This window comes from Amblyomma maculatum, chromosome 2 (genome assembly GCF_055883805.1).
Source record: "Amblyomma maculatum isolate TAMU_Amacu chromosome 2, ASM5588380v1, whole genome shotgun sequence".
In the NCBI taxonomy this organism is placed as follows: domain Eukaryota; kingdom Metazoa; phylum Arthropoda; class Arachnida; order Ixodida; family Ixodidae; genus Amblyomma; species Amblyomma maculatum.
The window spans coordinates 156391064-156405393 of record NC_139345.1 but is presented as its reverse complement, the minus strand read 5'-3'; the positions used below and the strand labels follow the sequence as shown (position 1 = coordinate 156405393).

At 48.8% G+C, this 14330-nt stretch overlaps 1 protein-coding gene across 2 annotated transcripts in view; it reads left to right on the top strand.

Annotated features, from left to right (window-relative positions):
• Positions 1-14330, top strand: part of LOC146200240 (translation initiation factor eIF2B subunit epsilon-like) — a 68623-nt gene that overhangs the window by 33478 nt on the left and 20815 nt on the right. For both annotated transcript variants that reach the window (XM_084595429.1, XM_084595430.1), the window contains exon 8: positions 7315-7415. In XM_084595429.1, the coding sequence (XP_084451555.1) occupies positions 7315-7415 (101 nt within the window). The remainder of the gene's footprint in view (positions 1-7314; positions 7416-14330) is intronic.

Below are 14330 nucleotides of genomic sequence, written 5' to 3'. Positions count from 1 at the left end.
TGTGCCACTCACTGCTGCTATCGCGTACCGAGCTTGGCGAATGCATGCGTGTCTGTGGTGTGCCGGCGACGAAGTGCGCTAAGCATACAATCGAGCTGTCTCGCTTCAACAATGTATACTTTTAAGTTAAACCACAGTTCAAGAACAGCACATAAAAGAAGTAGTGTCTAAAGTACCATTCGTCTACATTTTTATGCAGCCTTGGTGTATGTCCGGAGGCGCAGCAACATCGCGATCCCCGTCTTGTCATAGTAGCATCGTTTGCATGACGTATTTATGAGCAAAACGTTGAAAAACGTGCTCTCTCAGCTGCGCCATGAACGAAGGCAACAAATTTGCAGCACATACAGCAGTGCTTACGAAAGCGGCGCCGCCCGCTAGCGCGCCGGACGACGGCACTCTCGCAGAGTGCTTCTCCCTAGTCGTCGCTAGGCCTATATTGTTTCGCATCGAAGGCATATCCGACGGCGCTTTGTAACTGCTCAGCGCTTCTCCCTAGTCGTCGCTAGGCCTTAATTGTTTCGCATGGAAGGCATATCCGACGGCGCTTTATAACTGCTCAGCGCTAGAGTAAATGCATGGTCTCTTGTGGAACTGCCGTACTGTCGATTCCATGTAAATCCCATGTAAAGAAAGATGTAAATTTCGGTGACGCCTTAGCATCGGAGCCAGCATGTATAGATGATGAGCCGCATACCACTCCAGCGGCATGCAGTTGGCTGTGTTGAGAAACTTGTTTGTATTGCAGTTGTCAGTTATGGGTCCGAGATCCGCGAGAAATATATATATTTGTTTTTGCTGTCAGCTTATTGCTTAAGTGAAGAACAGATTTTAGCACTCTCTTCTGGCACTGGTGGAAGAGATCCACTGTATCATTGGCTTGCGGAAGGCATAGCTCGCCCGGCGTAAGTGTTTATTACAGCGGAGGAAGCAAAATGGGCATCATATTTGTGAGTCCGTCATTGGTACTAAGTCTGTCTGGTTTACACAAAACTTTCATAGGCAAATTAAATCAGGATGGACTGGAAATCGGTAAAGAAGAAACATATCACAGTCATCACAGAATAAACGACTCCCGTAAAAAAAAAAAAAAGAAAAAAAAAAGAAAAAAGAACTGCCGCTTCTTAGCGTCTTCAGCCGCCGTAGCTTATGCACGTTCAGCACGACGACACGAGAGGTGCATCGCTTGTCAGCCGCCGCGCGAGCGTTCACAACACACACTGGAGAAAACGTCTCCTGCTACGGGCCAAGCTGGCTTGTCCATGCATGCGTAGTGCTTGCTGCTGCGAACGAAGACAGGGAAAGAGAGGAAGGGAAGAGATAAAGCTTGGCAGAAGAGTGGGCACACCCTTGCGCTTCGTTCTGTCGCGTTTTTCGCCCCTTCCGAACACCACGGCTGCATTGGTTTCCTCTCGTTCCTTCACGCACACCATGGCTTGCAAACGTCACGTGCTGGCACGCGGTAGCAATCACTGCAGATGTGCGCGCCTTTGGGGAAAGGGCGCAACACTGCCCTAGACCAGCCATCGCTGAACTGTGCCCTCTTATTCCTTCCGTGCATGGCTTGAAAACGTCACGCGGCATACAGCCGAGGGTGATGTGATAGTCTTTGGGGAAGGTGCACCGTTCGATGCATGGTACGGAGTTTGATATATTGAACGACCGATGAAATTGAGTTCGATATGCGACGCAGCTTTTCTATACTTTTACATGGGATTTTCAAGGGGATATTCTGTGAATTTGATATAACCAAAATTCGAATTATGTGGGCTCGATATATCCGGGTTCGACTGTATATCAAGTTTTGAGCAATCCTTATTTTCACAACTCATGCATGGTCACCACATTGTGGCAGTTTTTTCTAAATTAATGTCCTAGTGAGTGCTTGTTGCATCGCGCTGCTTTTGCAGCAGGCATGATGCCATGGCTGCACTTCCTGTATGTCTACAGTAGAACCCTGCTGTTACGTTCCTCGCTGCTGCATTTTCCTGGTTATGTGTTTTTTCCCCGGTCTGATGAAAAACATATGAACTGGTTACCACTGTAGTTGTCTTCTCAGCTCTCTGCACTCGTATCCATATTCTATGTCCTACCAGTTAATCCATGCATTGGGCAAGTTCCATGAGTCCGCTGAAGGTTTGTGGCTGCCATCGCCGGCGTTGAGCAGCTGATTTCTACACTGGACACACTTAGTGACACATTACTTTTTCACGGATAGGGCACAATCCCAGCCTGTTATATATTTATTTTTTATTTTTTTTGTAGGAAGGGGGGTAGGCAGGAGAGGTCATGCAGATTTCAGATTTCCACTGTCTTCACCCACATCGTAGCGTGCATTGTCGGACGCCGCCAGGTAGCTCTTCACAGGCTTTGCTTTCGGTGCCATTGGCCTCAAGACTCTTGTCCCTGCATTGTGAACACACCGCCACTGTAAGCAGCATCGACATTGGGCCTCCTACCTGCAGCTGTGCACTGCAGAGAAGCCACTGCGCTATTCAACAATGACTTCGCCATTTGATATGTAGTAGTCGCACAAAAAGGCACTGCATGCTCTCCTAGCAAATTTCGCAGGTTCGAATGCTTTAATCTCATATAAATCCAAAAACTTCTTTAACTGCTCTTTAAAGGCAGGTCAAATTGGAATAAACGAAGAAAAGGAAGATAATCAAAAAAGTGAAGGTGGGGATGGGGACACTTAGGCTCAGCCATTAGAGTTACGTGACGTGACCTCCGTGGCGGGTCCTTGCCAGCACACTTTGCCACTCACCACCTAGTCACTGTTCCCTTATTTTGTGCCTTTGTTGTCTTACAAATGCACTTTAGCGCTCAGATGTAAGCTACCGCATCATAACCACCTGACTTAGATACAAGGTCTCACTTCACGAAGTCGTGCGAATGTGAATGCGTGGCCAACTCGGCATCCAAGTGCCCTGGAAGGCTGGATTCCAATCTCACCCTCCAATCTTAGTGGTGTAGCCTGAGTTGGCGGCCCCTACCAAATCGGCCACGTCATGTGGCCGCATGACGCCATGTCAGCTACTAGCTACCACCTGCCTGAGCCATACCGCTCACAATATCGTCACAGGATTTTTTGGTGGACAGCGCCTTTAACACAAAGAAATCTGCAAACAAAATACATAAATGAGGCCTTTGCTGCTATGTAAAACTTCATTACAAGAGACACTCAAGGGACCCCAAAAAGACGTTTCTTGTTACCAGAAATTCTTACCAGCTCGTATGTGCGGTAGTTTAGATTCCCTTAACTAAATTCTGTTCCATATCAGTGTCCTGTTTTGTTGCAATATGTCAGGAACGAAGAAGGAGTGCCTCCTCTTGACTGGAAGTCAAAATGTCCCCATTGGTTCAGCCACTGTCATCACATCCCAGTGTGACTGAAACAACAGAGATATTTTGACTTCCCAGTCAAGAGGAGGCACTCCTTCGTTCCTGACATATTGCAACAAAACAGGACACTGATATGGAACAGAATTTAGTTAAGGGGGGACGCGGGTCTTAGAACGGTCAAAAATAGCCAAAAAATCGATTTTGAGAAAAACTCATTTTCGGATTGTTTGTACCTTCAAGCACCTGCCATTAAATTATTAACGCTGAATTTGATCGGGAAATGCGCTAAAATCTGTTTTCAAAACACCAAGGGAGCCCCGAAATGACCGAGAAAGGACAAAATTTGTTAGAACTTCCCGCGCGCGCCACGAGCAAAGCAGCCGGCCGATCGGCGCCATTTTGGGCTTGTTTCGAAGCTGGTTTCTTTGTGCGCATTTTGCGGCCTTTCAAAATGGCGTCGCTCAAACAGAACGGCCGCCCTAGCCGGTTTTCTGAGGGAAACTTCCGGGCCGCTGATTGGCTCGTGGGGCGCGCGCGTTTCAAGCGTCCCGTTCCGCGCCTCCCATTGGCTGGCGCGACCGGCACGTCACGCCTTTTTCTTCTTTATTTCTACGTTCGCCGCCGTGACTGCCGCTTTGCGCGTCTTGGTTTCCGATCGTGTTTCTCGACACAGTACATTTCTGTTTTGTGCCGGAATGGCTGGAGACGCTCGTCTAAAGAAGAAGACGCGTCAAGCGTACGGGAAGAAACGAAAGCGTCCATGGAACGCGCGGCCGAAGGACGACGGCGTTGCCTTGACGCCAGCTGCCCCGGACGACGGCGCGCTACCACGATCGCCTGTTGCATCTGAACCGGCCTGTTCTCTGCTTAGCCAGCCCAGCTGCAGTACATTTGGAGTTACTGAACCGTCAACGGATGCTTCTGGAGGCATCAAAGACCGCATCGACACAGTATTTTATTCTGCTGGTGAGTCTGCCGAGTGCGCGAGAAATGCTGCGGACGTGAAAGAGCATCTGGCGTCGCAGAGCGCAACAGAACGCAAGTTCAAGCTTCTAGACATCGTGGACTTAGCCGCGGTGAACACGTTCCTTGGGCTTGTGCTTTGCCCTGAGTGTGGCACGCAAAGCGTGACTTTATCGAAGTCGGGCCCAGAGTATGGGCTGTGTGCAAAGCTCGTGCTGTCCTGTAACACCTGCGACTTGCGCGAGGAGCGTTTCTCATCTCCGAGGGTGGCCGGTGCGACTGATGCCAAGATAACTGCTTTTGAGGTGAATGTGCGCGCTATGAAAGCTATTCACAGCATCGGCAAGGGAGCGACAGCCCTGTCCGACTTTTTCGCCGTGGTGAATATATCACACCGCGGCTTGCATCACAAAACTTATCAGGGCCACATGAAGATGATGCAAGAAGCCTGCACTGCGACCGCTACCGAGTGCGAGGCCGCTAGCGTTGCTCGCATCAAGGAATTATATACGGAGTTCGGCAACGCGCCAGGAAACATCGACGTAGTGTATGACGGCACCTGGCTGACTCGTGGACACAGTTCCCACATCTGTGTGGGGTGCATCGTTGAGATGTATACTGGTCTTGTAATAGACCATGTTGTTTTATCAAACTTTTGCCTCGGCTGCACAAAAGGCCCTAAAGAAAATGAAGAAGGACATGCAGCCTGGCTGGTCCAGCATGCCCCACTTTGCCAAAAAAACGTTGACTGCAAGGCTGGCCAGATGGAAGTTGAAGCAGCCCTGTGCTTGTTTCGGCGGTCGCTTGTAAAACACAAGCTGCGATACACAACAATGCTGTCTGATGGGGATAGCCGGACGTACCATGCCCTGACTGAAGATGAAGTATATGGGTACATAAAAGTGGATAAAAAGGACTGTATAAACCACATTCACAAACGCATGGGAGCTGCCCTGCGCACCCTTGTCGACAAAAAAAAAAGCCCAAGGTCAGCCACTTGGTGGGAAAGGAAGGCTCACTCAAGAAAAGATTTAAAAAATCACGAGTTATTATGGCTATGCCTTACGGAGCCACAGAAACGATGTGCCGGGCATGCAGAAAGCAGTCCAGGCTACATTGCACGACATGTCGTCAACGGATGAGGCACCAAGACACGAATTCTGCCCTGAAGGCCCGGAGTCTTGGTGCAGATATAACAAGGCCGTGGCTATGAATGAGGAGCCGCCACCACACAAAAACAGCCTGCGTGGCTTCGTTTGCGAGGCATTGGAGCCTGTGTTTAGGAGGCTGAGTGACGATGCCCTCTTGAAGCGGTGCAGTGATGGGATCACACAGAACTCAAATGAAAGTCTCCATGCCATGATCTGGGATCAGGTCCCAAAAAGTCAGCATGCCTCACTGCGCAGCACTGAAAGAGCAGTGGCTGAGGCTATCAGCCGCTTCAACCAGGGAGCCGTCAAAAGCAGCACACAAATTGCCCAGAAGCTCGGTTACAGTGCTGGAAATTGCTTGGTGCGCCGCAGCCTTGAGAAGGATAGAAACAGGCTACAGAAGTCTCGGAAAGAACACCAGGAGAACAGTGCTGCCAAGGCAAGGTTTGCTAAGCGACACAAGCCAGCAAGGGATCCTGCATATAGCCCTGGTCTGCTATAGAACAGTTATTCTGGGACAGTGACCAGCCGTTTGAATAAACATGCCACCATGTTTCAACCTAAACTTCGTGTAAGTTTGTCTGTCTATGGCAGGGCTGTTTTCTTACACAATTTGAGCATTTATCTTGGAGGGCACTGAAACGGGCACCTCAAATGCTAAATTCAGTTTCTCATGCTGGTCTAGGGGTACGTACATGGCTTTATGGCTGGGATTTGCCAATTTTATGAGAAGCTACAGTTACATATTTAGTATGGCCTTCTTTCTGAAAAGCATGGCTACACAATGATGCTATTTAAATTGTTGTACCTGCATTCTAGCAAAAGTTACAGTTGTCTAAAACTTCAAATGCGTTTTTCTCAGTTCGATGTTTTTGGACACCGCACTCAATCTTACGGGCCTTTTTTCTATGTTGTCATTGAGTGACAATAATAAATATGGTATCACTGTAATCATGAGGAAAAATGCTAGGGGGTGATGCTATTTATATCATTGTAGCATTACTCTGCTAATTACAAATTAGGATAGTAATGAGAGGAAATTTGAGTAAATTATTCACTGTAAATGTTGGTCCAGTTTTCTGCCTATAAATTGCATTAAAATGAACAAAAATAGCATCACCCCCTAGAGCACGTCTTTGGCATTGCAGCCACATACTTGCTTTTCGCATTTTAAAAGGCAAAATTGTCAAAAAGTCCCGTAAGAAATTACCACTATTGTTTCCTTTTAAACCTCAGAATTTCATGAACCAGTGCAGCTATCACAAATCTAATTACAGATTTGAAATCAGTGTGAAAAACTGAACAAGGCTGTGAAGTTTTATTCAGATTGGACCAAGAATAAAAAAAAAAATTTTAAGACCCACATCCCCCCTTAAGGGAATCTAAACTGCCACGCATACAAGTTGGTATGAGTCAGCTGCGTTGCATGAGTGTACCTGAGGTAATTGTGTCTCTTATAAATAGTGAAGAATTTACTTTAGGGACCTGCAAAAGTTGGCCTTAGTAACGGTGTCTCTTTTAACCATGTCTCTTGCATGCAATATTGTTAACGTGGCAAATGACAGGACATACTGGGCAGGTCAAAGAGGCAACCAACGAGCACTGAAGATAGAAAGCTTTACTTGATGATTGTGCACCCGTGGCGAACGTGTTGGCTATGCTTGAGACTCTCAGAGCCATTCTTGGTGCGCAGAGACAATATATTGGTTAGACTGTACAGTGAATGGCAACAGCGCAAGATCATTCTTGCTGTACCTGCCGTGCATGTACTGCAGCCTTTCAGCTCATAATTTGAGTGATTTTTATATGATCGTGAGGAGGTTGACACTAAAGCCCCTGAAACCTTCATTCACAGGAGCAGCATCCTGGAGCCCAGTACGTTTGTCGGGTCTGGCACCAAAATTGGGGACAACACCATCGTGGCGAACTCGGTGATCGGCAAGAACTGCACCATAGGTGAGTCAGATGCCACCACTTGTGTTAAATAGTGAGCCAGAGCTAAATCATTCAGATAATTTCTTGTGTGGAGGGTGGGATGGGTGTCATTTATATGATTTTCTGTAGGCACTGGCTCTTTCATAGATGATGTCAGCTTGATGTCTTTCTTTGGATTGTCTCGTGGGCCACCTTTATGACATTTGGCAATATAAAGTACAGTAGAACCTCACCCATGTGTTTCAAAAGAATTCAGGTAGAAAAACATACGACCTGAAGGGCTAATTTTGAAAAATGTAGCTGTTAAATGTGTTGTTAAGGAATTTTTTGGTAATTCAGTTTCCTAAAAATACAGATTGGTATTGTTTGGCGCAAGGTCTGAGCAGCTGCTATTATAGTTTTCGTGGAATTTAGTCCACATTTTCGTTGCTCCTTGTTCAGAAGAACCCCCGCGCTCGTATGTTTCTTCTTGCGCTTTTGGTCGCTAAATGTGTTATGTGACCAGAATTTAAATGTCACTCTCTGGGACATTTTTATTGCTCGCAGTTTGTGAACATGTGAAGCAGGAACTCATATGAACCTGGAAGGTACCAACGAGGTTCTGCTGCAGTTACATGTGAAGACCTGGTCTTTGTCTTAAATTAAAGGTCCACGGAAACGGCCCCCAAGAAACCACTGATAAACGTGTTCAGTGTGTAGAACACATCCTTTTGAGCATTAACGCAAAGTATAACTCCTTGGAACAAAGCCAGCGATTTATTATTAATTTTTAAAAACAGCGTTTTTTGAAATTCGCGGGCAGAGGAAATGTCGCTTGGCGGTGTCGCATGGAACTATTTCCTAATCCCGTGACGTCACGGGTCGGTTGACTGGCAAGGCTTGCTAGAAGCTGCCATTCGCTGCGGTCACTGCAACCATGACGTCACGAACACACTTCCGGTAGCTGCGAAAGTCGTCTGCTCGTACGCTGCTCGAACTCTGTGCGGGCTGTTACAGCTCGCCGCCCTTATCGGTTAGGTGGCCATTGCCCATTAAGTGCAACAACCGAAGCGACGCAGGGATCGGCAGAACGAAGCTGCATTTACAAATATCTTATTTATATAACGTGGTTTCAGGAGTATCGGAGTGTCGTCCGACGAGGCGTCAACAGCACGGTCAAGCACCGCACGATGGCAGCACCTCCTTGACCGCCGTAAACATCGCCGCTGTGGCCCCTCCTCCCGCATCCCGTTCGCGAACCACACGGCGGATCGTTAGCACCGATGTCCGAAATAAAGCGTGCTAAAATTTGTTGGCGTCTGGAATATCGAGCCGAATATCAAGTATGAAGCCCTCGTGAGGATCGCTGACCAGCAGCAAATTGCTGGTAAGAGCGATAGCAGTGATACAAGCTAGTTTCTGCTCAAGCCTGCTGCCGCTGGTGCATTTCGGCTGATCCGATCTGCTCATACTAGCTCTGCGATTAATGCGTCGGCAGAGTTAATCCTATAATTATTTTACTATGGCAGGATAGGAATCACTATAAGGCAGTTTCATACGTAGACGATTTACGACAGCGTTGATCATGTTCCAAAGCGTCGACTGCCGCGGCTTCGAAGCGAAACAATAGGCCTAGCGACGACTAGGGACGGTCACGCACGGCGCCGGCGTTCGCCGCGCTCGCACGTTCCACCCCCGCGGTAATTGTGTAACGTACCTCAGCCTGCTCGCGGCATGCCGTGCTGCAAGCGTTGCAAACTCGTGTACTTTCATAGCTAAGGCCGCATATTTTTTGGCGTTCTGCTCAGCAACAAGCCGTTCAAACGATACTGTAGGCACGACAAGGCTTCAGTGCGCAGTCGCTGCGCTGTCGGCCGTAATCGAAGACGTCGGGCGGCACCATAATCTATACATCGAACTTAAAACGTGATACAGTGGGCAAATGAATAGCTTTGTGAAGCAGACCCGCTCGTACGTTTCGCGCACTCGGGCGCCGACGAGTAGCTTCCGTCAACAGACGCCGTCATAACCTCGGTTAACGACGCAAACCGAGGTCGTCAAGCTCGGTTTGCGGTAACCGCGGTTAGTGGTGCAACCATGGTTTGGTCCGCCGTGTAACATAGGATAACCACGGGTTCGCGGTTACACTAACCGTCGCTGCGCGAACTGGCGAACTCCTCAGACGTGTGCAAGCGAGGACGGGTTGGCGGAGCAGGCGGAGTATGCCAGCGAGCGAGCGCGCGGCAACCGGAAGTTCGTCGAAGTGACGTATGTCTGGGCGGAGCTTTGAACTTGCTTGTATTCTTTGTTTTTTTATGGCTCCCTTCGGCGTACGAGTTGAGAGGGAAAATTGGAAGGGTCATTTTTAATCGCCGATATCTCTGGTGTTGCAGAAGCTAGATCGAAAATTTTTGCGGGAGAATGGTGGGTGGTTCAATAACTATCAGTGTTATGGCGTTGTTTACCCTTCTTGGTCACCCCTTTCTGGGGACCTTTAATGGACGATTAAATCCAGTTTAGGCAGCAATGCAGTGTAGGACCATTTTTCTTGCGGAATCTTGAATTTCCTACCATGTTCTGCTGCAAATCCCTTGCGAGTACAGTCAAATCTCGATATAATGAATCCCTTGGGACCGCAAACAATTATTCGTTATTTTGAAATATCGTTGTAATGAAAAATCTGCGATTATAAGCCAGTGGTCAAACCTACGTATGCAAATGACGTACCTTGGCAGTGGGCACGTGTGTAGACAAGCAAAACCTCAAATGAAAATGTTGCACTAACTCCAAAGCTGATTTATTTGAAGAAATCAATTGTTTTCTTCTCCTGCATAAGACCGTGCACTACATTACACCACTAGAGCACATACACCTTCCACTTTGCGGAACACATCGTCGCATGCGTGATTGCACCGAGCGATGAAAGTATGGACTTTGTCCATGTGCAAAAAATAAGCAATAAGAACATAAGAGTTCGATATGACCTTATATTCAATTTTCCCTGAAGTTTGAAAATCTTGTCTCGGTCTTTCAAAATGATTGCGGCAGTCAATGGAGCAATGCTGCCTGTCTGTAGAGGCCGAATCTCTTTTTCCCTGCGTCGATTTCTTGCAGTGAAAGCGGCTGCGTTCATGTCTTCTTGGCATTTCGCTGGCTAATATCATCGCTCTCGCACAAACTTCGCAATAAGTTAATCCACCGCATAAAAAAAAAAAATCTTCCAGCACGCTCGAATGCACAAACTACCGTCGTGTACGACACACAAGAAAAAAGCGCAGGCGGCTAGGCCTGCTGACTACTGCGTAATAAACCATAGCTTCGTGGTGGCGCTAGGAGCTGGTACTAGATGTGCTGATGGTGATAGCTACAGCCCACTGACCATACACACAGAAACGGCGGTTTCTGTTTCACGCAAGAGTTGCAAGCTACAGCGCTGTTAATTTTCACTGAATTCGTAATACTGATGTTCCAAAATTATAGAAGAAAAAATAAAATATGTTTGTAATTTTGAAATTCGTAATTCTGAAATATTTTTACATTGAAAACATAGCAAATCTGATTATTAAAAAATTCGTTAATGTGGTGTTCATAGTAACAAGATTTCACTGTACATTCCACCAGTACAGGGCATCAGCAAATTTCATCTTCCTGAGACTGCTGGCGCAATTCTTTGGTTCGAACTACATCAATCATCTTTCTGGCAAAATATTGTTACGGGGATGCACTTAATGTAACAGCACTGCGATGGGCTGAACTCGGCGCTGAGACTTCAGTAGCCGTGCAGTGTCCACTCTGTGTGCGTCGTCCTCTTTCTCAACGCTTTGTCGTCGTCGTCTTCGTCAGTGAGCACATCACTTTGGTACCGCGTTTCCAGGTAACACTACCCCCCTCGGCAAAAAGCAACGTCCCGGTGCGTATTACGCGTGCGATGTGGAGGGGGAGTAATATGGCTTTAGGCGGGCGACATGTACGATTTCGGAAGTGGGTGTAGCAGTCGGTGACTTTGGGTGGAGCGGTGAAATCTCATAGGTAACGTCGGTCACTGGGCGTAGTACACGGTAAGGACCTGTGTAGTGGGGCAGAAGTTTTTGACACAACCCCACACGACGGCACGGAAGCCAGAGCAACACCAGAGATCCGGGAGGGTAGTGCACATCGCGGTGGTGAGCGTTGTAGCGGCGTTTTTGAGTTTCTTGAGACATGGTGAGATTCTGACGAGCAATCTGGCGAGCAGCGTCGGCTCGGGCGATGGTATCGCGGGCATAGGTTGTGACGGGGCTAGCGGCGGAGAGCAAAGTGTCGAAGGGCAGTAAGGGGTCTCTTCAAAGAGAAGATAGAATGGAGAGTACCCAGCAGTGTCATGACGCGAAGAGTTATATGCAAAGGTGACAAATGGCAGACTAATATCCCAGTCGCGATGACTGTCGGATACGTACATTGCGAGCATGTCGGTGAGTGTGCGGTTAAGACGCTCCGTAAGGCCGTTCGTCTGAGGGTGATACGCAGTGGTGAACTTGTGCCGAACGGAGCAAGAACGAAGTATTTCCTCAACAACTCGGGAAAGGAAACAGCGGCCACGGTCAGTAAGGAGTTGACGGGGAGCACCATGGTGTAGTATGACGTCGTACAAAAGGAAGTCAGCAACGTCTGTGGCGCAGCTGGTTGGAATGGCGCGAGTGATCACGTACCGCGTGGCATAATCGGTGGCCACAGCGATCCATTTGTTTCCCGACAAGGACTCGGGGAAGGGCCCTAGGAGGTCAAGGCCAACACGAGAAAATGGCTCAGTCGGGATAGCAATCGGCTGCAGGTGTCCAGGTGGTAGCACAGGGGGTTTCTTCCGGCGTTGACAGAGGTCGTAAGCGGCTACATAACGTTGGACAGAGCGGTAGAGTCCAGGCCAGAAGAAACGCCGGCGCACGCGGTCGTATGTGCGTGAGAGGCCAAGATGACCAGCTGTAGGAGCGTCGTGCATTTGTTCGAGAACGGCGGAGCGTAGGTGTTGGGGAACGACCAGCAAGTGCTCAGCACCATCAGGTCGCATGTTGCGGCGATATAGCGTATTCCCATGAAGGAAGAACAGGGCGAGGGAAGAGTCACGGCTGTGTGTGCGGAGGCGGTCGATAAGAGAACTGAGGGTTGGGTCCAACCGTTGTTCGTCGGCTATGTGGGAAAAGTCCGATATAGAGAAGACCCAGGGGTCCGACTCATGGTCAGTAGAGGAAGGGGGATCGACGGGATAACGGGACAGACAGTCTGCATCCTGGTGAAGCCGACCGGATTTGTATACAACGGAAAAGGTATACTCCTGCAAGCGCAGTGCCCAGCGGCCGAGGCGGCCAGCAGGATCCTTCAGGGAAGAGAGCCAACATAAGGCGTGGTGATCGGTAATTACAGTGAAGGGTCGGCCAAACAAATAGGGTCTGAATTTTCCAACGGCCCAAACGAGAGCCAGGCACTCCCGTTCCGTAATAGAATAGTTCTGTTCTGCTGATGACAGGAGACGACTGGCGTAGGCAATAACGCAATGTTGGCCGCGTTGACGCTGTGCAAGAATGGCACCAATCCCGTGGCCACTGGCGTCGGTGCGAAGTTCCGTCGGGGCAGACGGGTTGAAATGGGCCAACACAGGCGGATTGGTGAGAATAGTGATGAGGGTGGAGAATGCGTTAGCCTGTTCTGGTTCCCATGAGAAAGAAACGCCTTTTTTCAGCAGGTTGGTGAGAGGACGAGCAACAGCGGCAAAGTTTGGGACAAACCGGCGAAAATAAGAACACAGTCCTATAAAGCTGCGGACATCACGGGGTGAACGGGGACATGGAAACGCACTGACAGCGCGAACTTTGTCGGGATCGGGTTGCACGCCGGTGGCATTCACCAAATGGCCAAGCACTTTAAGTTCGCGGCGACCAAAACTGCACTTCTTTGAGTTCAGTTGAAGTCCGGCACGGCGGAAAAGTGCCAAGATGGAAGAAAGGCGACTAAGATGGCTTTCGAACGAGGGCGAGAAGACAATCACGTCATCCAAGTAACATAGACAAGTCGTCCATTTGAAGCCGCGGAGTAAGGAGTCCATCATGCGTTCAAACGTAGCAGGGGCGTTGCAAAGTCCAAAAGGCATAACCTTAAATTGGTAAAGTCCATCGGGTGTGACAAAAGCTGTCTTCTCGCGGTCTTGTTCGTCAACAGAGATCTGCCAGTAGCCGCTACGAAGGTCGATGGAGGAAAAGTAGCGGGCTCCATGTAAACAGTCCAAGGCATCGTCTATTCGCGGCAGCGGGTAAACATCTTTCCTTGTAATCTTGTTCAGATGTCGATAGTCGGCACAAAAGCGCCAACTGTCGTCTTTCTTTCTAACGAGCACGACAGGAGATGCCCAGGGGCTGTTCGAAGGTTCGATGATATCGTTGCCCAACATCTTGTCGACCTCCTGCTGGATGACTTGGCGCTCAGAAAGGGACACACGATAAGGCCTCCGATGTACAGGCTTTGCATCGCGGGTGTCAATGCGGTGAGTCACAATTGATGTTTGGCCCAGAGAACCGGCAGCAAAGTCAAAAATGTCGGAGAAGGATAACAAAAGATTGCGCAGGTCCTGAGCGTGTTCGGGGCTGAGGTCAGAGGCAATCATTGCGGAAATAGGGTCGGTAATTGTGGTGGAGAGTATGGGTGTTAGAAGGACGCTTGAATGTGGACCAGGAGTGAGTGCACAAATGGTGCAGTCTGTGAGAGGGGACAAGGTAGCAAGGGATATTCCTTCGGGAAGAACTTGGGGTGACAGACTGAAGTTCAGGATAGGAAGGTAGGTGCTGTTCTGTGTAACGCGTACGATGAGATGAGGAAGAACGACGTTGCGGTCAAGAAAGACTTCGGTGATAGGGCAAGCAAGATAGTCACCGTCAGGCACAGGCGGGAAAGGTGACAGAGGTAGGTAAACAGCAGAGTCAGGGGGCAGGC